Source organism: Carlito syrichta, unplaced genomic scaffold, assembly GCF_000164805.1.
Source record: "Carlito syrichta isolate Samal-C Ts95f unplaced genomic scaffold, Tarsius_syrichta-2.0.1 Scaffold75340, whole genome shotgun sequence".
Taxonomy (NCBI): domain Eukaryota; kingdom Metazoa; phylum Chordata; class Mammalia; order Primates; family Tarsiidae; genus Carlito; species Carlito syrichta.
This window is the reverse complement of record NW_007019436.1, coordinates 66,058-89,412: the sequence shown is the minus strand read 5'-3', so window position 1 is coordinate 89,412 and position 23,355 is coordinate 66,058. Positions and strand designations below refer to the sequence as shown.

General features: G+C 39.0%; 1 protein-coding gene across 1 annotated transcript in view; it reads left to right on the top strand.

Moving 5' to 3' along the window:
- Window positions 1–23,017, top strand: part of TPRG1 (tumor protein p63 regulated 1) — a 141,379-nt gene extending 118,362 nt beyond the window's left edge. The window contains exons 5-6 of the mRNA XM_008053626.1: window positions 13,122–13,275; window positions 22,578–23,017. Of these exons, the coding sequence (XP_008051817.1) occupies window positions 13,122–13,275; window positions 22,578–22,772 (349 nt within the window). The 3' untranslated portion in view covers window positions 22,773–23,017. The remainder of the gene's footprint in view (window positions 1–13,121; window positions 13,276–22,577) is intronic.
- The last annotated feature ends 338 nt before the right edge of the window (window positions 23,018–23,355 follow it).

Genomic DNA, 23,355 nt, shown 5'->3' with positions numbered 1-23,355 from the left:
AAAGGGGAGAAAACAAAAATTTTCAGTCTCAGGATGATCCACAGGGAAGTGTTTGGAGAGGTCTAGCTCCCAATTCTGCCGTGTATACCTCCTACCCTCCTGAGGAGCCCACACTATTACCTCAAGGGCCATGAAAGCTGGGCCAACGGTTTGTGTTAACTGGTCTAATTGCTCATGTATGTATTCCAAACCATCTACTCTCAATTGTAAGAGGAAATGGAAACGTGAAATTCAGATAAATGTTTTCTCAGAAGAGTGTGTGTGTGTGTGTGTGTGTGTGTGTGTGTGTGTGTGTATCAACTTAGTTACTCTGTACATGCTAGAACTTGGTTATTTGAAGTACTTAAAAGTAACTTCCTTTTAAGAGTAAAGACAAGCAGGGCTCAGTGGCTCAGTTTGTAATCCCGCGCTTTGGGAGGCTGAGGTGAGTGGATTGCCTGAGCCCGCGGGTTCGAGACCTGCCTGGCTAACTTGGCGAGACCTCATCTCTACAATAAATGAAAAATGAGCCGGGAATGGTAGTGCGCGCCTGTAGTTCCAGTTACTTGGAAGGCGGAGGAGGAAGGATCACCGGAGCCCAGCAGGTCGAGGCTGCGGTGACCGGGAGTGGCCACTGCACTCTAGTCTGGGCAACAGAGTGAGACTCCAACTCAAAAAAAAACAAAAAAAAAAAGAGTAAAGACAAAAATTTACACAAACTTGAGGCCCAGAGATAACAAATGTGCTGCTTATAATAAAGAGAGTTGCCTCAAAATGTGTCCAGTATTGTGTGGCATTTTTCTTGGTAGCTTTGCAAGAGTTACTCTTTCCTCTGTCCACCTGACAACCTCTTGACACAGAAAGGTCTCAATATAGAAGTGACATGCCAGCATCTGCAGCAAAATGCTTTCAAAGCAGGTCACAGACTACCTGCATGCAGAGGTACAGCCCTTTGTGTTCTGAGCATTTCTCTAAGAATCTTATTTTATGTGTACCTCAATATTGACAAAGGATTCCTCTTACCCACCCCCCAAAGGAACAGGAAACACTTTAAAACCTCATTTTTAAACAATACAATTCAGAAATATACTTATGAAAGACAAAAGCAGCAGCAGCCAGATCATTCTGGTTTGAAGAATGGGCTATTTTGTTTTGGTTTGAATTTCTTTTTTTTTTTTTTTTATAGTAAAGACCATGAGTCCATTCATTTCCAAATCATGAACTACAAACTGCAATATAGATATTTGACCATGAACTACAATATATATGTCACGGGGGCAATGAACATACGTTTACACATGTATACCTTATTCTTGAACAGCTCACAGTTCATTAGATGTTATAACAAAGTTTACAGAATAACTTCATATTGATGAAATTATCACACATATTTTAAGACAGGCTCAGCAAGTTGAATTATTTGATTGGAACTTAGAGGAGTTGTGGTTTTTAATACTGGAAATGTGTGCTAGAACTGAAGTTCAGAGGCCTTGAATATGCAGCTGAAAAAGTGTTTCTGAATTTGACAGGCGACTGGAAACCCCTTTTGTTTCTGAGCTGTTTTGATTGGCACTGTGGAGAAGGGCAGAAGGAGATTGTCTCAGGTGAAGGGAGACCATAAATAAAAAGTGAGCTCCAAAATGTCTACCCTCACATATGCCTACTAGGGGACCTACCAACTAGTTGATATAAATGCATCTTTCCTTCATTGTACTGTATGGTCATAGGATACCATGAAATTATAGGAAATATGGAATCGAGCCCTAAGTTCTAGTGCCAACTCTATCACTTACTACTCGATGGCTTTGGATCTTGGTTTCCTCATCTGTAATACGGAGTTTATAGACTGATCTTGTGAACCTGTGGCAAAGACCGGAGATAATGAAGTGTAGAGTTCTTAGCACACTGCCTAAAAGTTGTTAGTCCTTGTTCTTATGACAGATATGCCATCTTAAATATGCAGGTTATTGTTTCCATGCCAAAATAATACATGCTCATTATTATTGAAAGTAAGAAATTTAAAAAGAACAATAATCCCATAGTTGTATCGATAGTGTTACTGTTCTAGTGTGTTTCCTTTATTCCTTTTCTGATTCCCACTCAGGTTTAGTACCAGGGTAATGAACTGGAAAGGAAGCAGGCTGAATGTTATCCTTCTTAAGATTTTATTCTTCCTCTTGCCAGGTTTACTTTGGGTTTTGTTTGTTTGTTTTGTTTTGATTTTTTTTTTTTTTTTTTGAGTTGGAGTCTCACTCTGTGGCCCAGCTGGAGTGCAGTGGCACGCTCACAGCTACCACAACCTAGACCAGCTGGGATCAGGCGATCCTTCCGCTTCAGCCTTCCAAGTAGCTGTAACTATAGGCACATGCTACCATGCCCAGCTAATTTTTTCATTTATTGTAAAGATGAGGTCTTGCCAAGTTGCCCAGGCTGGTTTCAAATCCCTGGTCTCGGGCAATCCTCTCGTCTCGACCACCCAAAGTACTGGGATGACAGGCTTGAGCCACCGCACCCAGCTGCTTTGCTGTTTTTTAGAACTGAAGCAGGACCAGAGAAGCTCTGGATCCCTGCATCTGGCCTTTCTTTTTTTATCACTTTCTTTTTCTATCATTGACATAATCCCAATCCAGACCTAGAATCTGAGCATTGCTAGGAGTGAGCAACCTCTTCCAGCAATGCCACTAAATGTCCCCTTTGTTAGCCACCTCTCAGAGCTCCTCAACATTCATACCTTTCTAATAGAGCACAGGGATCTGGACTAGAAGTCAAGGCCAGAGCCCTACCTTTGGATCAGAAATATCTGGGTATAAATCCCGGTTTTCACTAATTCTTAGTCTTTAAGCATTTCACAACTCCTTTCTAATTTTTAGGTAACAACAATTTTATGAATAACAATGGGATAATGGATGAGAAAATGTTCTGGGTGCTGTAAGGCATTTTCCAACTAGCAAATACTGAATGCCTGCTATTTACCAGGGACTGCTAGAGAATTTACATTTTAAATTATATTTAACCCATAGAGTGCATTTATGAGAAAAATATAACTATTTGCACTTAACAGAAGAAAAAGTTAAGGGGCATTAAGGCTGAGAAACCTGCTAATTCAATTAAGTGGCAACCACATTTGAATCTGTTGAAGGTAAAGGTCATATTTCATTTAATGTTTCTCCTTTTCTTTTCTTCTGTCATCACCACGATAACCACCCAACCTTTGATTCTACTCTTTTGTTTGCCTCTAATCATCTTAATGACACCCAACAGAAAACTGACAGATAGCAAAGCTCAGTCCCACTTTTCGACTGGGGACTCATGAGGGCATCCAGCTTGGCCATGTGTTCGTTCACCTCTGAATGTACCATACCTCTTCATTCTGTAGTTTTACATCTAGCAGTCAATTTTTCTCAGTTGAAACACTCCTCAACGATTTCCCTGGTGGCTCCTCGCATATTAGGATTAGGCTGCTCCAGACCATACACTGTCCTACCAAACCACCACATCACACAAATACAAATCATGGCACATAGTACATAGAAACTTTTTCTTTTGTGGATCTTTGTTCTCATGATTTCCTCTGTCTTCACTGATTAATGCTATTCTTTTTCATTCGCCTTCTTGGCTTATCAAAACCCTCATATCCATCAAATCCCAGGTAAAAGACTCCCAACTTTATAAAGTCTTTAGCCTTTGCTGAGTTTCTTGAAGGCTTGTTATGTATCTTTCAAAATTGTTTCATGGTCCTTGGTATGAAGTTGAAGACCAGTAAATATGTGTTGAATGGGTGAAGTCTCCTTTGATAACTTCAACTATAAGAGATTGTTCCTGCCCCTGAACCGTTATTACAATTTTCTCTAGAGCAATTTTTCAGGACTTTAAGAAGAAGTGTTATTGGAGATTTACTTAAACTGTTGCCACAGAAAGTAATTGTTCAATATTTTGGGAGTTAAACCCTAAAAGGTTTGAAGGAAGGATCAGGATATTGGGCTCCGTGTACAGAATGTACCAATGCCAGTGTCTGCCAGAGCATGATTCTAAGAATGACAAAATTTCATGTCATCCCCATCATTGGAAAGAAGGTTATCATTTTAAATCCTGTAACCACATTTGTTTCATGCTGTCAGGCATGGATTCCAAATAGGCTATTTGATGCTTGTGACTAAAAGTACCATATAGTTTCTTGTCCTTTATTCAAAAGTGATTTATCATCAACTTCATTGGATTAGTTTCCCATTTAAATGGCATCTGAGAAAGCAAAGCTTTTTCTAATAACTTCATGCATTTTGCTTAGAAGAAATAGCCCGACAAAGGGGATAATTTTGTTTATTTGCCTATGATCCTAACAGTAATGCATTCCTAGTTTCCCTGTCAATCGAAGTTCAGAAAAAAACATTAGAAGAGCAGCTAAAGTCAGGAATGTTCATAGCAGCAAGAAATGGCAGCATGATGGTGATGGAAGAGACAGCTGACATAAGAACTAATAAACTTAGTAGTTAAGAATCTTTTAGAGCTTTAGGCAGTCTTACTCTTCATATACAACAGCTGGCTTTCATAAAGAGGCATTGGAGTATTGGAAAGTATTATAAGGGTTTTGTGTAGTAATCTGGGTAGCCTTCTAGATTTCAGTCTGTTTGGTAAAATTAGGGGTCAGGGACATCGGACATAAATAATGAATATAAATCTTCTCCAGATCTTAAAATCTTGGGATGTGTGATGACTTTTATTAAGTAATTAAAAAGTAGTTATTTTTAGTGTAATCTGTTTAAGAAAATTAAGTGTGTAAATGTTAGAATGATTGCCATCCAAATAATCCACTCATACTAGTTCTGGGGGAAACAAAAAGAAAACTTCTGTGTGCCATTCAAAGGTAGGTAATTCTATGTTTTGATGAGTCAATTATGGCAAATTTATGTAAAGTGTCTTCTAGAGAGTTTCTAATCTGATGTCTCCATTATTTTATAAGAAGGGAGTTGGGGACCTAGAAATGTTGAACCCAGGTCTAAGTCACAAAGAAAATGATTATAAATGCTAGAATTAGATCTATGTGTTATTGACTACCAACCCAGAGATCTTACTAATATAACATGTAACATCCTGAAAATGGACTAGTATGGCATTCTAATTCACAGGCATCCTAACTTGATCTGTGAATTCATTTATTCATTAATCTTTATTAAACAAATGGTTTTTATATACTTGGCATAAGTGACCGTGTTTATTTTAGCATAAGTGTTTGCTGCACACACACACACACACACACACACACAGACACACACACACACACACACACACACACACACACACACACACACACACACACACAGATACCTCAACATTGTGAGTCTTGAAATCTTCCGTTTGACCTTTGGTTTTGAAACTTAGTCTTCTTTCTCTTCTTATCAGCCACCTCTGGGACAAGCACATCTACAGTTTCCCAAGCAGATTAACATGTATCTTCTGAGGACTTTCAGCCTGGGAGATTCCACAGCCTTTTTTAGCAACTCTTTTTCACCATCACATTCTCTAAATTTTGTTCTTGATTGAACCCCAGGTCTTTTCTTCTGCAGTTTAAGATTATTTATTTATTTATTTTCACCTTTTAGATGAAGAAAGATTAGGTCCTAATAGCTCTCTGAGAATTTCTCATATTCACTAAGTTACCCTTTGACTTTTTGTCTAACCACTATAATACAAATTATTTTGGTCTTTCAGCACAGATCTTAATATATTGGGGGCTGAGAAGGACCTTAAAAATGATCTAATTTCTGCCAGGCACAGTGGCTCATGCCTGTTGTTCTAGCTACTCGGGAGGCTGAGGATGGAGGATCACCTGAACACAGGAGCTGGAGGCTGCAGTTAGTTATGATCACATACCACTGCACTCCAGCTTTGGCAACACAGTCCTTTAAACAAACACAACAAAACAGCAAACAAACAAACATGATATAATTTCAACTAACTGGTTTTGCAGATGGACCCCTGGAGCCCTGGTTCAAATTATCCGGCTAGTTAGTGGCAGATCCATTTTTTTTGTTTTGAGTTGGAGTCTCACTCGTCACCCAGACTGCTCCCGGCCACCGCAGCCTCGCCTGCTCCGGCGATCCTTCCGCCTCAGCCTTCCGAGTAGCCGGAATTACTGGCATGCGCTACCACACCTGGCTGACTTTTTTTGATTTATTGTAGAGATGAGGTCTCGCTGCCCAGGCGGGTCTCAACCCGCGGGCTCAGGCAATCCACTCACCTCAGCCTCTCAAAGGCGCGGGATTACAGGCTGAGCCACCAAGATTTTTTGAACCCTGGCCTCCTATCACTCACGGAAGGGTCTTACCATGGCACCACAATGCCCTTGAATTCTCTTTATTGCCACTGCTGATCTGTTTTACTTTATCACTTACCTTTTTCTGAAGTAATATAACTCATATAATTTCTTGGTTACCCATGCAGTAAATGGTTAATCTCAGAGATGAAGGACCTAGAAACTTCTGGGAGGGAGCCAGGTGAGCAAAGAGAGCAGATAAAGGCAACACCTGCCGATGGGTTTGGAACAGCCTGGGGACATGGAGAGAATGTAAACACATTCTGCAAATCTTATTGTCTGACTCTGTGCCAGCATCTTTTGAGTTCTTGTCATGGAAAATATTTCCTCTGAGGTCATTCAATGAGCAAAGGAGCATTGAATACCCTCCAGGGTGCCAACTCTGTCCCTGCTTTTGTCCAGATTAAATAAGCAAGAGACTAACATTTCATGGGCCTAGAAGGCCACCTTTCAACAATACAAGCTGAAAAGTAGGGAAGAAGGAGACATTAAGAAAATATATTGTGGTGTTCTGAAGGGCTCTCTCCCCCTCACTGCCGCCTCCTCCCTCCCCTTGCGGCCTCCCTCTGTTTGCTCACCCATACTTACAAGCACACACCCTGCATTTAGAGCAAGAGTTAATGTCTGTGCTTCCTCATAAATCTTGGTTTGGTGCCTCGAGCTATGTTTTTAATTCCGTGGTGGAGCTTTGAGATTTGAGATGAGGAGAGAGGAGGGGCAGCTGAGCGAGGTAATAATGGAAACTGCCATCTCTTCGTCTGGGGAGCTAGGCATCCTCATTCAGTTCTGCTAACTGGTAGCTTTGTGCCTTAACAGAGAATCTTTGAAGCCCAGCATAGAAGGAGAGTAGGGAGTGAACGTAAAGGAAGCTGGCCATGTTGTCTTATGCAAAAGGACTTGTGGCTTCTCTCTGAAGAAAGAAGCATGCATGGAATGAGCATGTTAACTCAGACTGGTGACTGGGCATTTTTTCTAGTTCAGCTAAGAATGAGTTCAAGGAGAGGATTCCTTCCTGGAAGAAATAAAGTCTTGTCTCACAAAGCTTGTTATCAAAGGTTCCCTCCTTTCAACCGTTTTTCTTTTGTTAAATCATATTTTTGTTTCCTGATTGAATCCTTTGTCACTAGTATGAGTAGTTTCTTCTGCATAAACGTCACCCCTTCAACATGTCTTTATGTTTTTGGTATAGAAGGCAAAATTTCCGCTGGTGTGCTATGATGGTTTAACGTAGTAATTGCTTAGGTCTTCCATCCTGCCAACAACAGTATCTGAGTAGAAGTCTGAGTCACAGTCGCTGAGTAGAATATGTAATTAACATGACAAGAAACAACTGTGATCTTTGAAAACTTTGGTTCTCAGTTATATATCTATAAAAGAAAAAACTGGAAATAGACCTCTAAGGGATCTTCCAACTCAGATAGCTTAGGATCCTAAAAATCTCTATTACAAATTTCCTTCTTCCCAAAGTCCTTATAGAACACTTTCTTTATCTTGGCATCTTTCTAGGAGGCTTTGGAATTTGTCAGAAGTGAAGAATACATTGTTATTCTTGTTTCCACGGCTGTGGAAATGGAGGACAAATCCAGCTGGTTTTCTTGAGGATAGAAAGTGGCAATAAAGCAAATTGTAATAGGTGACCCTTTATTTTTTTTAATGAGTCTTGCAGGTTTCTATCTGTACCTTTTGAGGTCTGAGAAAGAGATGGTATAGTAGAATAGGCCCAGAGATCTCTCATGAGTTTCTGGAGTTCAGCAACTGAATCTTATCCATTTCTCTACCCACAACCATACCTTGCACAGAGAATACTCTAAGTAAATGGTGGAATCAAAGCTAGAGAACTTAGAAATGTTTTAGGGACCACCTCTGAGGTGATTTAAAAGATTATTTTCAGGCCGGGCACGGTAACTCAAGCCTGTAACCCCAGCACTTTGGGAGGCTGAGGCGAGAGGATTCCCAGACCTCAGGGGTTTGAGACCAGCATGGGCAACTTGGTGAGACCTTGTCTCTACATTAAATTAAAAAATAAGCTGGGCATGGCAGCACTCAATTGTAGTTCCAGCTACTTGGAAGGCTGAGGCAGAAGGATTGCCTGAGCCCAGCAGGTTGAGACTGTGGTGGCTGTGAGCATGTCACTGCCCTCCAGCCTGGGCAAGGGAGCGAGACTCTGACTCAAAAAAAAAAAGATTATTTTTGACCAATTGGAAAATATAGTTAAGGAACTATGCGTATTCTGTCTGAAGAAAAGAGAATTAAAGGACTGGTTTAAAGTATCTGAATGGAGGTCTCTCTAATGGATTTAAGTAGGAAATTACATACAAGAAAACACTATTGGAAAGCAGCAGCTGAACATAAAAGAAGTATCCTGGGCAGGGTGGGTGGCTCAGCCTGTAATCCTAGCACTTTGAAAGGCCAAGGTGAGTGGACCGCCTGAGCCCACGGATTCGAGAACAGGTCGGGCAACTCAGCGAGACCTCGTCTCTACAATAAATCAAAAATTAACCAGGCATGGTAATTCACGCCTGTAGTTCTGGCTACTTGGAAGGCTGAGGCGGAAGGATCCCCGGAGCCCAGCAGGTCGTCACTGGGGTGACCGTGAGCTTGCGTGCCACTGCCCTCTAGCCTGAGCGACAGAGTGAGACTCCAACTTAAAAAAAAAAACGAAAAAAACATATCCTGAGACTCAGAATCAAGTGGAAGAAGAGGGACCAATAAATGAAAAGCATGAAATATACCAACATTTCCTTTGTGCTAGAGATTTGCTTCTCTGTTTTTGTCTATGTCCAGTGATCATGGTGTTTTTCCTCTCTCTTTTTGTTACATTTAGCTACTGGTTCTTGACTTGGTGGTTTGATTAAGTCTGGCATATTCTTTATTTTGTGTCCTATTACTATATCTTTGTGATCTAGAATAGCTCGAAAATTACTATCTGGGTTAACTTTTTTTAAAAAGCTGGGCACGGTGGCTCACGCCTATGATCCCAGCACTTTGGGAGGCCAAGGTGAGAGAACTGCCTGAACCCACACGTTTGAGCCCAGCCCAGACAGCTCGGCGAGGCCTTGTCTCTATAATAAATCAAAAATTAGCTGGGCGTGGTAGCACGCCTGTAGTTCTGGCTACTTGGAAGGCTAAAGCGGAAGGACCTATGGACCCTGCAGGTCAATGCTGGGGTGGCCATGAGTGTGCCACTGCATTCCAGCCTGGGCGATGGGGTGAGACTCCAACTAAAAAAAAAAAAATTAGCTGGGTGTGGTAGCACGTGCCTATAGTTCCAGCTACTTGGAAGGCTGAAGTGGTTGGATCCCCAGAGCCCAATAGGTCGAGTCTGCTGTGGCCGTGAGTGTGCCACTGCACTCTAGCCTGGGCGACAGAGTGAGACTCCGACTCAAAAAAAAAAAAAAGAAAAGTTTCTGACAGTACCTAGTTGACATTATAGTACATCGCAGATACTCAATAGTTGAACAGTTATAGCATATAAAACATTTTCTCATCTATTATCCTCTTGTTTTTCACAAAACTGTTACCAGAAGACCAGAAAGGTGATATGAAATGCCCCAAACACAGAGCTAATGAAAGTCATGATGAACACCCAGAGTATGATTCAGGAGGAAAGACGCCAAACCATTCTTTGCTTAATAATTTGGTGCAGCAAACTTTACTTGGGACTGTACCCCCACTTTGGTTAAACCTACTATAGCTGCTCTGTGAGAAAAACCCAGTCTCCTTACCCTAACAACATACCTTGTTTTCCCCTTCACTTACGGTGTTTCCTAACTTTTCTACAATCTCATAATTGCTAATATTGAATGTATTATAAAAATGCATAGTTTGCTTTGAGACAGAGCTTTTATTTCTAATGATTAGCTAGGATCCCTGGATAGGCTATTTTTTTGCCCATGGATTGATGTTAGGCTTCTCAGAGCTATTCTTTTAACTTTGTGTCTATTGTAAATGAGTATTGGCAATAGCATGACTTTAACTTTGAATATATTTTGTAGCAGTAGCCCAGAATGGTAAAGAGAACCCTGAATGAGGTCTCAGGAGACCAGGATTCTCAATAGCTCATCTCTATCCTGTAATGATGCTTTGGGAAAATTCTGGTACTTTCTGAATCTCAGTTTTCCCATCTACAGATAGAACGCATTGGGTTATAACTCCCAAGACCCCTTCTAGCTCTGGCATTCCACAGTTTGTAAACCTTAAACTGCTGTTCCACTAAATAGTGGCTTAAATGTGTTTTTGTACATTTGTAAAATATTATGGTGAGTCTTAAAATACTGTGGTAGGTCCTAAAATCTTGTGATCTTTGTAGCGGAAGGCATATTCTGCTCAAGGGAACTAATATGATGCCTCTAAACTAAAGAAACCATACCAAGAGGCTTCTTATGAATGTTGTATGCCCTTGACCAGATGAATGTTAGTGTCATTGTGACCATAGCTGTATATACTATTCGCACAGAGTGACTGTGACTGAGGTCATAGAATGTCACAACATGGAGATACTAGTGGGGAAGTCATATTCCTTCTGAGTATGGGAAAACATATTCAGAAGATTCAGAAAGAGACATGATTCAGAATCAGAAAGAAATTCAGAGAGAGAAATGAGTTTGCCCATAGTCACACAGTATTAAGTGTCAAACCAAGAATCTAACATGAGACTCCCAGACTTCCTGTTCGTTGCACTTTTTTCCTGCACTGCTACCTCACATGATTTCCCTCAAGGTGAGTACAAGTTACTATTAAATAAAGTGTCTCTGGTCATAAAGACATCTCCAGTCTCCAAAATAACTTGAATGATATTTGGCAGAAGAAAAGATGATAAATTTTCATAGCACTCTGATACTAAAAGCTTTTCTGGAGAACCTGTGAAGCCCTGTCTTTGGAGAGATTGCTTTGTTTTCGGTTTATTTTCCTAGCTTTTACCTCTGGAGCTCAGGAATGAAGTCTGGCTAAACTTGTATATTTAGAAATAGACTATATCTCTGAGAAAGGTCATTGCTGTGCTCAAATTGATTGGTTATTTAGAAATAGGATCCCTCTTGATTTGCATGCTTAAACTTTATTTGGAGTCTCCCTAAGGTGAAAAAATATAATGCGTACTTATTAAAAAAGCTGCCTTGGAAGATTTTCATGCCCTTTGGATAAAAGCAAAATCACACCCAGCACATAAATTGACATATGAAGCAGTCTATAATTCTATTGTGCAAGTTGTTTTAATGAACTCAGTCCAGAATGCTCCATTAACTAGCACACATAGAATATTCATGGAGTTTAGAGTTTATTGCTAGACCAGAAAAAAAAAAAAGGAAGGAAAGTATGGGGATGGGGGTGGAGGGATAATAAATGTCAGCACAAGAGCTGAGGCAGAGAGGGGTTAGAAAGAAAACTTTAGAGGTATGCCCAATACTTTTCTTTTCCTCTGTCTTTTTCTTATTCTTCTCCCTATAGTCTTTCTTTTTTCTTTTCTTTTCTTTTTTTTTCTCTTTGGGTAAAGGATTAAGTACTACAAAGTTTGGTCTCAACTTTCAAATATAATCATCAAATAATCAGAGAACTGGCCTACAGAAAGTGCCAGACTCTTTTCTTACTTTCCTTTTATAAGAAGCAGCTCAGGGATCAGCCAACTGGGGAAGGGAGTGTTATAAGCATTTATGTGAAATTGTGTTTATACACATCTCTACATGGATAAATATTCAGAAACCACAACAACATTCCCAAAGGAATCCTTCCTTAATACAGGAAGTGACAACTTTGTGAAGGCACCACAATTAAGCTCTGGTTTTCATTCTAGAAATTCCAGGATTTAATTTCTAGAAGAAACGAGACCTATGGATTGTTCCATAGAGCTGTTTAGAATTACAAGCAAGTTAGTTTTAAAGCTTGTCAAATATAAGACACCTGAGCTTGGCTTAACCTCCAGGCATCTCTTTGCATTCAGAGATGTCTAAAACCACAAACCATAAATTCTGATGGACACATGCAAAAGAAGAGGTCATTGAAATGACAGTTTTGTTATTCAATGTGTCTACACCCCTCTGCCATGGCTTTCCCTCCTCTCAAGTTGACTTTCTCTTGCTCTGCCCTTGGGTTTTCTAGATGACCAAGCCTGTACTATGCCAGGTAGTGGTTTCCTTCCACTTATTGTAGATTAGAACTCTGCACCTAGTGAGAAAGGCAAAGCATAGTCTTCCTACAAACTTTGATATGTTCACTGCTGCAATTTCACTGAATGGAATGTATGCAGAGAAGAGAGGACTATGAGATACAGAAGCTGAGGACACAGGACATTTTGAATTGGTCACCATTCCTCTAAAAGATTGTGAATGACAATTTGGAAGGTCCCATATCTAAGTCGTTTTTTGCTTGAATTTACTGCTTTGTGCAAACTGTTGCTGTTGTCATAGCATGTCCTTTCTCCTTGAAACTGTCTTCCTTCTTGGCTGTTCTTATTCCTGTCTCACCTCTTTGACACCTCTTTCTCACTTTCTCTCTTAACTCTTACCACCAGATCAGGTGGTAAGATCAGGTCAATGTCTGCATTTCTTGCTCCAGCCACTATTCTGAGTACCAGGCTTACATTTCCAACTAGGTGTTTCCACACAAGATTCTCAACAACACCTCAAACTCACTCATGTTTGAAACCAAATTCATTATTTTCTTCTAATCTCCTAAATTTCCTTGAACAGTTTGAGCAGATGGGAGGTAAGCCACTTATCAGCAGCATTATCAGCAGCAAAATAAAGACTGCTGGAACCATCACATTCCTTTTCTTACTCTTTTCTTGTTGTTTTAGTCTATTGGAAATGACTAAACTAATAGAAAATTTCTCTTATAGGAGACAAGGAGAAGGTCTTAGGATCTACTGGGGAAGTCCAGAGGATCAGTCCCTTCTATCCCGCTGGAACCCATGGTCCACTGAGGTTCCTTATGCTACATTCACTGAGCACCCTATGAAATATACCAGTGAGAAGTTTCTCGAAATTTGCAAGGTAGGAGGCAACTTGGGCATTACTATTAGATTACCTCTGTTGGTAGAACTATGTACTTCTAGAAAATACTGTTAAGGAAATAAATAAAAATAAAAATACAACCTGGTATTTATTTTATTATTTTTGGATTTTAGGTGTGATCCACTAGGCCTGGCCACATCCTGGAATTTATATAGGAAAAAAATTAAAATAAAAAAGATATATTTTTGATATCAATATATATATATATATATATATGAAAAAAATATATATGTATACACACACACATGCTGTTTTCCCTGTGTTAATTGCATTTATTGCCTACAGGGTGCATATAATTTCCCATATGATTCTAATTATTTTATTCAGGAAAGAAATGTGGAATAGTTCTAAGTGTAGTCAGATAGAAATGATTACATCATTTCTCTGGACCTTGATAGTCTCACCTGTAAAATACAGCAAAGAATACTGCCTTTCCTTCCAACCTCATTGTACTATTGTCATGTTAAATGGGATGATGTGCATATAAACACTCTGTGAAGTATAAAGTAATAAAGAATATTTTATGTCTTTAAATATCATCTCCTCAAGTAGGTGTCAAACTCATTAGTGGTAAGGACTGTCATCTATTCTCTCATCTCCCAGGTATCTTTTTTTTTTGAGTTGGAGTCTCACTCTGTGACCCAGGCTGGAGTGTAGTGTCACACTCATGGCCACCCCAGCAGCGACCTGCTGGGCTTCAGCGATCCCTCCGCCTCTATTTTCCAAGTAACCAGAAGTACAGGTGTATGCTACAATAAATAAATTTTTGATTTATTGTATAGATGAGATCTTGCCAAGTTGCTTGGGCTGGTCGCAAACCCGCGAGCTCAGGCAATCTACTCTCCTCAGCCTCCCAAAGTGCTGGGATTACAGGCTGAGCCACTGAGCCTGGCCTCCCCCAAGTATCTTAAGCTACGCCATTTGTGATACTCTTATTTTACAATATCTCAGCCCAAGCATCAGCATTAGCCCCTAGCCTGATTCTTTATCACCAAAGCCAACAAAATGAGAACAATATAGCAATTACACAAAGGCAATTACATAAGAGTAGACTCACGGAGAGCTTCAGGAAGACAGAATGGGAGTTTGTATCATGTCCTTGCTCCTAACTTCAATGGAGTATTAGATATCTCTGTTTTTAAAAGTTTTTTAAAAATTAATATTAATGCTTTGATACTTTGTTCCATAATCTTCTCTCTCCTCTTTATCCTGCTTTTGCCCTCCCCAAGCTACACTTTCTTAAAAATGTAGAGCAATTCGTGTTTCTTTTTTTAACATCTATTAATCCAAGTCAAAGAGCTTGATAACCTATTTTCTTTTAAATGAAGGAAATCTGGTTCTAGCCATTAAAATAATATATATATTTGAATTGATAGTAGTTGTATTTTATAAATCAAAATGATTATAAACTGCCTTAGTTATTACAACCATCACTTCCTGGATCAAGTCTCCTCTTATTCTTCATACCTGATGCATTAGATATGTATTCCTGATTGTCCTTTGTGGAAAAAGTTAGGGTGAAGGATTAAAGAATAAGTTCTATGAACTGCAGAGAAATACTGCTGTCTCATTCTATTACCTGATAATGCTTTATCTGATTCCGCTACATATAAATACAATCAAATAATTTAAAAGGAAAGATGAAAAGAAAAGTAAAATATCAAAGAGGGCATGGAATAACTATTCCTCAAATACCCATGAATGTAGTTAGAAGACTAGAGCATTAAATTTTGCCTCATCCTTCCCACTGGCAAGGCTAAAAAGTGAAATTGATGCTCCTATAGCTTTTATCTGATGTAAGTAAGAATAGCAGGTGTGAGGCACTTGCATACACGTATGAACATGATAGATGACTGCTTAGTTGGTTGGTTGGTTGGTTTTTAGTCGCTCAAACTACTTCGTGAATCTGTTAAGTGTATTTCTGTTAAGGCTTTTCTCCTTAAATTATTATCCCAAGTCTTTCTTTTTCTTCAACAACAGTCTGGTCCTTTCATTTGCCAAGCCATTCCTTATTCAAAGGCCACCCCAAGTCCCAGCTCTTTAGGAAAACAAATGATCTCCATCTGGAATGTGAGATGATGAATACTTTGATCCAGTTCTTTGAGTCTTAGTTTCTCTTTTGTTGTTGGTTCTTATGTCACAATATTATTTGTGTTTAGGACATTTTCCAAGATTGGCTTTGACTAAGACCCAGTTATATTAATGTAAAAGAATAAATAAGAAGAAAGATAATTTGGGGGATCTAGAATCCTTTTTATGTGAATATTTTGGCATAACATAAGATTTTAAACGGGTTTTATGAACTGGTTTTTCTATCTCTCTTATGAATGAAATCAGAAAAAAGCAGAGGACTATGGGGACAATGTGTAACTAAATCAAATACCTAAAGCAATTTAATTCAGTTTAACAAACCCATTGTGACACAGGGGAGGGAAAAATGTGAACTGAGTTACACTGTCAAAATTTTCAAATTATTTACAGTCTAATGGAATAACTTATTATTTAAGATATACATTAAAATATTCAAACTTATCATTATCCAGAGTCTTTTCTTCTATAGTACCTAGAATCTCTTTATTCAATAAACATTTTCTGACACCAAAAAAATAAATGTAGGTATTATGATTGTTGCGAAGTATACAAACAGAAATAAGACAAGATTCTTGCCTTTGTAGACGACATTGTTAACAGAGGAGGCAGGTAAAAATGCAGAGATCTATAAATGAGTACCAATTGACTATAATAGAAGTTTGGAAAAGGAATGGAGATACATGAAGGCTATAGAGGATTCTTAGATAAAGAATAATTTTGTTTAACTGGAATTTAATCTTACACAATTGACACTGTAATTATAAGAGCTCAGATAATTGAGATAAGAACCTAAACTAAGGAGCAATGGGAAGGGAGAGAAGATGAGGAAATTCTGAGTTATTTAGATGTAGAATTAATGGAAACAGGTAACTGACACGATAATTGAAGGTACCAAATATGTCAAAGATGACAAGGTTTCTAGCTTAGGCAGATGGTGAGCCCATTAATTTTGATTAAGGAAAATTGGAAGAGAAGTAGGTTTGGGGATTCAGTGAAGGGCATGTTGAATTTGAAATGTTTATAGAATGCCATAGAATGTATGGTTGAGTTGGTTGTTAGGCAGTTAGAAATTCAGGTCTGAAGCTCAGTAGAGAAGGCCGAGTTGGTGATACAGAATTCAGGTCACACAACATTGGGTCAGAGCTGGTTGATCAGGAAGGCACACGAGGAAGGAGTGTCAATGTACATAATTGCACTCAGATTTAGATTTATACTATCTGTAATTCTCAATATATAAAACAGTAACTTTTGGTACTGATTTTAATATTATGAGACATAAAAAGAATCTCATGTGCTATTCTATAATTGTATTTTATATTTATTAATTATAGTTTTAATAATATTTTTATGTAATTCAACTAATGAAACCCTTGTAAAGTCAGAATATCTTCATTTTAAAAATGAGGACACATTCAGAGAAATTATGTAAATTGACAAAGGTCATACAATAATAGTTCAATGTCCACACCCCGTCCACTAATACTCAGGGAAATGGGTACAAATCTAAAGAAATTCTCTGTGTGTGTGTGTGTGTGTGTGTGTGTGTGTGTGTGTGAGAGAGAGAGAGAGAGAGAGAGAGAGAGAGCAAGAGCGAGAAAGAGTGAGAGAGACTGTGTTTATGCATTCATATTAATTTATATGATATTATACATTACAAACTGGCTCAATTATCCTCAATTGTTTCATCTATGTTGTATTTACAACTTGTAGTTTTATCTTTCATTTTTTAAACATTGTTTTACTGGGTTCTTGGAGTATGTTGAGGGTACTGGGTGAAGGACTAGTAACTGAATTCAGAGCTGCTGGTGAATAATAATGAATGGATGGATTGTGGATACTCTACAACCAAATCAAAGTGATCTACAGACCAACCATTTTTATTTTTTCTTGCCATTTTCTCTCATCTTTTCAAGGGGATTATGAATGGAAACCAATGTTTTAGCAATCGTATTTAACTTTATATGCCTAGCCACTTGGTTTCCTTTTATATCAATTCAACAAATATTCATTGAATATCTACTTGGCATTGAATAGTGTGTAATAAGCAATGTGCTGGAATATCAAGAAGAATAAAATGGATTTTGCCCTAAAGACATTTACAGTATAGAGGGAAGAAGCAGAAAGGGAATTAACAAATTAAATTTAGTATGTTAAGACTGTAAATAGGGGAATTCATAGGGTATTATGGGAGTCCACAAGAGGGAACAGGTAAGTCCAAAAGTTAACAGAAGTGATGACATTTGAGGTGACCTCAATATATGGATGATTTAAGCATCAAATAAGAGCTGGGCTCGGTGGTTTAGCCTGTAATCCCGTGCCTTTGGGAGGCTGAGGTGAGTGGATTGCCTGAGCCCGTGGGTTCGAGACCCGCCTGGGCAACTTGGCGAGACCTCATCTCTACAATAAATCAAAAGTGAGCCGGGCGTGGTAACGCACGCCTGTAGTTCCAGCTACTTGGAAGGCTGAGGCGGAAGAATTGCTGGAGTCCAGCAGGTCGAGGCTGCAGTGGCCGGGAGCGGCCACTGCACTCCAGTCTGGGTGACAGAGTAAGACTCCAACTCAAAAAAAAAAAAAAAAAAGCATCAATAAGGTGAGAAAGACATTTTAAGTAGAGGAAAAATGGTTAAAAACTAAAAAAACAGATGCTTCTGCCTCATCCTGCCATTTCTCTCTACACACTTGGATTTGCCCAATCACTGGGTCTCTATAAAGATATTTCCAAGTAAAATGTGCAAAGATGATATATACAGTCTGTCCAGCAGTGTGACTTCCCAAGTGGTTTCAAGTATTGGGCATTGAATGGCCTTGCACTTGATGCCAGGTTGTTCCCTGCACAGAGAGGCTAAAACCTGTAGCCTGAAGGCCTGGAAAGCCTACTCGACTGAGGAATGTGGGCCTGCAGGCATGAAACCTGGTCTCTTTACCCTGTGTAAACAGGAAGCAAGTGATGGTTGTAATAAGGAAAACTGAGACTCTAGGCAGTAAACTGCTGGCAGACAGCACCTGAAGCAAACCTGTGGCTCAGGCACTCAGCTGGTAAATACTTGCTGTAAAGTCAAGAAAAATACACTACTCCCCCACCCCTACCATGCACACTGCTATACTTTATTGTAACCAACACACAGCCCCTGTGTAACTGGAGTTGTTAAAACTTGACCCTCTGTTTTTGAGACTGGAATAAAAGAGGGAGCCAGAGGTGGGTGTATAAAAGCTTTTAGAGAAAAGTATGTGACTGGTGGCATTCATATCAGATGACACAGCGTTCCTGTCACACAGATTTAGTTCAAGTACTTGAAATGTTCAAGAGTCAGATTGGGGACTTGGCCTTTTGTCTGCCTCTCCTTCAATGCACTGCTTGTCTCTCTGTAAGCATCCCCCCACCCCCTTTGAAAAAGCTCCCAGAAATGACTGGAAATGAAGTGCATCCAGCTCTAATGAAATGCCAAGTTCATTGAGTATGAAATAGTGTCAACCTTTTCTTTCCAGCACTTTGATTTTTTTGAGGCCACAGAGGATTCTCATGAAATGAAGCTTATGATGAGGACTGAGAATGCACTCAATAATCCAATTTGACAAACATTTATTAATCTATGAAAATGCATCCTGGTAATTCAGAGGGTGTCGGCAATGGAAATGTTGAGATGAATTGCACTTTGCTTTTTAGGAGATCATGGTTTGATGATAATGATAATGATGACGATGATGTCAGTGATGATAAAAACAGTTCATACATATTAACTGTTGGCAGCCAGTTACCTTTATGTCTTTGCAATATGATTCCAAATTCCAGCCTCATGTCATTTCGCTTTCTTAACCTTTTATGCATTACAGGAGCACATAGGTGCATGTGTGAACACACATAGCTTATATACAAATCCTCTTTTACTTAATCTTTACAACTGTCCTATGAGTTTGATGCTAGTAATATCCTTATTTATGGAAAAGGAATTATAAAATTCAGAGGTTGGATAACTTGCCCACGATGGCACAGCTAGTGAGTGACTTAGTTGCAACTTAAGACCAGATCTATCTGATCCTAATACTCATGTTACATCGTATTATACTTCCTTTTGTTTAGTGACTCTCAACAGAGGATGATTTTGCCCTTGATGGACATTTGGCAAAGTCCCATTGTGTCCAAATGAGACATTTTTGGAAGCCCTACTGGTATTTGGTAGGCAGATGCTAGGGAGGCTGTTTAGCATCCTAAAATGCAAGGACATTCTCCCCACAGCAAATAATCATCTGGTCCCAAATAGCAATAGTCCCAATGTAGATAAACCTTGGTTTAGTTGGATAGATAGTCATTGTGACTCTGTTTCTTAGAAAACCAGATGTTATATTTGAGTGCAATGTGATAGAAGAAAAGATCAATGTTTGCCTTGCGTACATGGGAAGGCATTGTGGAAGAGTTAGGATTTGAGCTTGGTTTTGAAAGATGAGTAGGAGAGTGGGCACTGTAGATTAATTCACTTTGTGGATTAAATCATAGACTATCAGAGCTAGAGTTCCTAGGCAACCTTAGTCCAGCAATTTTCTTTAAAAAATCTTTTTCCGGGCTCAGTGGCTCAGCCTGTAATCCCACGCCTTTGGGAAGTTGAGGTGAGTGGATTGCCTGAGTCCGCGGGTTCGAGACCGGCCTGGGCAGCAAGACCTCATCTCTACAATAAATCAAAAAATCGGCCAGACGTGGTAGCGCGCGCCTATAATTCCAGCTACTTGGAAGGCTGAGGCGGAAGGATCGCCAGAGCCCAGCAGGTCGAGGCTGCAGTGGCCGGGAGCGGCCACTGCACTCCAGTTTGGGCGACCGAGTGAGACTCCAACTCAAAAAAGAAAAAATCTTTTTAAAAATAAAATCTTACTTGGAATTCAAATATATAAATGGATAAAAATAGAGCAGCTCTGATTGATGCCATTGAAGGGACCAGAGCAGGTTACTCACTTGGCTTTTGGACAAAAGTCCACATCACCTTTCCAGAACCCTCAGGTACCTGTTGTCCCAACATTATTCACAACAGCACTTTATTTTCAAATAATCCATGTTTAGATGATAAATTATATGTGGTCAGCCAACCTATGATGACATCTAGTGTTTTGAGGAAAATAGTTTGAGATGAATGAGTCCAATATTTTCTCTATCCCTTTTGCAAAGAAGTAACATGAATTATTCCCTAAATAGTAGAATGTTAATACTAAATTTCCTTAATATCATAATTTATAATACTTCTCATAATAGTAGTATTTTATTGAAGAGAAGGCTTTAGGAGTTAAGTCAAGAGACTAGGGTCCAAGCCCTTGCTCAACTGTTTATTAGTTATTTGGCATTGTACTGATCTCAATAACACTCACACCCTCAGTCTACATATTAGATCCCCTCTACTTTGTCCACAATGCCTAGCATCTAGTCCAACAAGAATTTTCTTAATTCGTTAATTTCTACTCCCATCCTATACCCTATATTGCCTAGACTATTTACTTTATGAATATTGTTTTTGACTTCTGGATCTGTGATTATTATTTTGGAAATTATAACTACAGACATAGACTTTTCATCTATATATTTATTCATACTTCAAGCTCATGTATCCAGTTGCCTTTTGAAAATCTATAAGCGGCTTCCTGGTTTGATAACTTAACCTGCATGTCTATAACAAAATCCTTGATCGTACCTCACCATCTCTAATCTCTACCTCTCCTAGGCTTCCCCAATTCAGCAATAATATTACATATTTGCTCACTTATTCAGGCAAAACATCTGGGTGTCATTTTTTTATCACTCTCCTCTCTTCACCCCTAAATTCAATCATACCAGTAACTTCTGTGGCTCTTCATACTCCTTTGTCCTCCCCCCTCCAATATCCCTAATTTAACCAGCTTTCATGGTCTCCACTGTTACCCTAGTCCAAACTCATCTTGCCTTCCTCTTTTCATTCTTAACCCTAAAAACATTCCATTCTTGAGTCCACACAGCAGCTAGGATTATTTAAAAAAAAAAAATCGGCCTGGCTCAGTGGCTCCGTCTGTAGTCCCAGCACTTTGGGAGACCAAGGTGAGTGGATTGCCTGAGCCTGCGGGTTCACCACCAGCCTGGGCAACTTGGCGTGACCTCATCTCTACAATAAATCAAAAATATTAGTTGGGCGTGGTAGCGCATGCCTGTAATTCCAGCTACCTAGAAGGCTGAGGTGGAAGGATTGCCGGAGCCTACCAAGTTGACACTAGGGTAGCCGTGAGTGTGCCACTGCTCTCCAACCTGGGCGATGGATTTTGACTCCAACTCAAAAAAAAAAAAAAATTAATTAATTAAAAATAAAAATCATACAACATTGAACTCCTTCTTAAAATCACTTCAGTCCAAAGTCCTTAATATGACCACAAAGACTCTGTGCCTAGTGCTCCAAACTCTTCAATTTGTTTTTTGTACCCCAGTCTTACAAGCCATTTCTGTGTTCCTTGTATAAACTGAACTCATTTCTACCTCACAGCTTTTGCAATTACTTTTTTTTCCCTCCCCTGGAATATGTTCTCCACATACAAACTCTTTTTATCACTTGGGTGTCAGTTCAAGTTTTACTGTTTCAGAAACAATTGCTCTGAATATGATACATGTAATTGTCCTCACTTCCATTACTTTTTATTCTTAACCCATTTTATTTTTCTCTTAGAATTTATCCCCATAAATCATGTGATTCTGTTGCTTTTACTTTTTGTCTCCTATCACTAGAATGTAAGCTCCATGAAAGCAGGTTTTTGCCAACCTATTCACAGCACTTAGAACATACCTAGAATATTGTGTGGACACCTCATCAAAATTTCTTGAATGATTTCAGATGCCCTTTCATCTATTAGTGACATAGAGTTTACAGTATTCATAATGATGGGAATAATTTGTATACACTTTAGCTGAAACAAAAGTGGCATGTGATAACCTTATGTAGATGATAAACTGAAAAAACACATATTATTTCTGACATGAGAAACAAAACTTGATCGAGAAAAGTTAGCTTAATAGAGTTAAACATAATTATTAGCTGTATTGACCAGAGAGTTAAATTTAACCATTTATGTTTAAGAAGCAAGATTAACCCCAGTCCCAGGAGAGTGGTCAACCTTTGTAAGGACTGGATGAGATGTGATGTCTTGGGATGTACTCTGCACTCATTAACACTATGCCTTCTTTTTTTCTTCAGTTGTCTGGGTTCACGTCTAAGCTTGTTCCAGCCATCCAGAATGCCCACAAGAATTCCACTGGATCTGGAAGAGGAAAAAAACTGGCGGTGTTAACTGAACCCATTTTGATTGAGACCTATACAGGGCTGATGTCATTCATTGGAAACCGCAACAAACTTGGCTATTCCCTTGCCCGTGGGAGTGTTGGTTTTTGAGAGTCTTGTTGGTACCATAAGTATATCATTATTATAGGTCAATATTGAAGATTCTGTAAGCCCACCCCCTATTTTTGGACTGAAACAATTAAGTGCTTTTAAATAGTACTACATTCTTTTAAATATGTAGTATTTTAGGAAATCTAAAAACTTGATTGGGCTGATTGATGCACACTTTAGACCTCATATAAGAATAAATCAAATTTTCTTAAAACCAACAAAGAAATGCTGCTAAGCCCATCAAATAATGTTATCAAATGAGTGCCTGATTGTAAACTCAGGTAAGAAGACTGTCTGGGTTCTTGTTCTTCCAACTCTCTAAATGCAGGCATTTTTCAGGTCTTGGTGGTTTTAGCTCTTTGATCCTGATTTATTCTTTCATTTGAATCTCACTGTCTCTATTATTTGAGCTACCATTCTTATAAGGATGACTTCCAAATTCATATTTCTGTCCCCAATATTATTCCAAGATTGAGTTTTGTTCCTGTTCACAAATTATCTACATATCAGTGTTCCAGTGCCCCTCACATTCAGCATCTTCAAAATCCTGAATTTCTCTGTGGCTTTTTTATGGTTCCAGTTA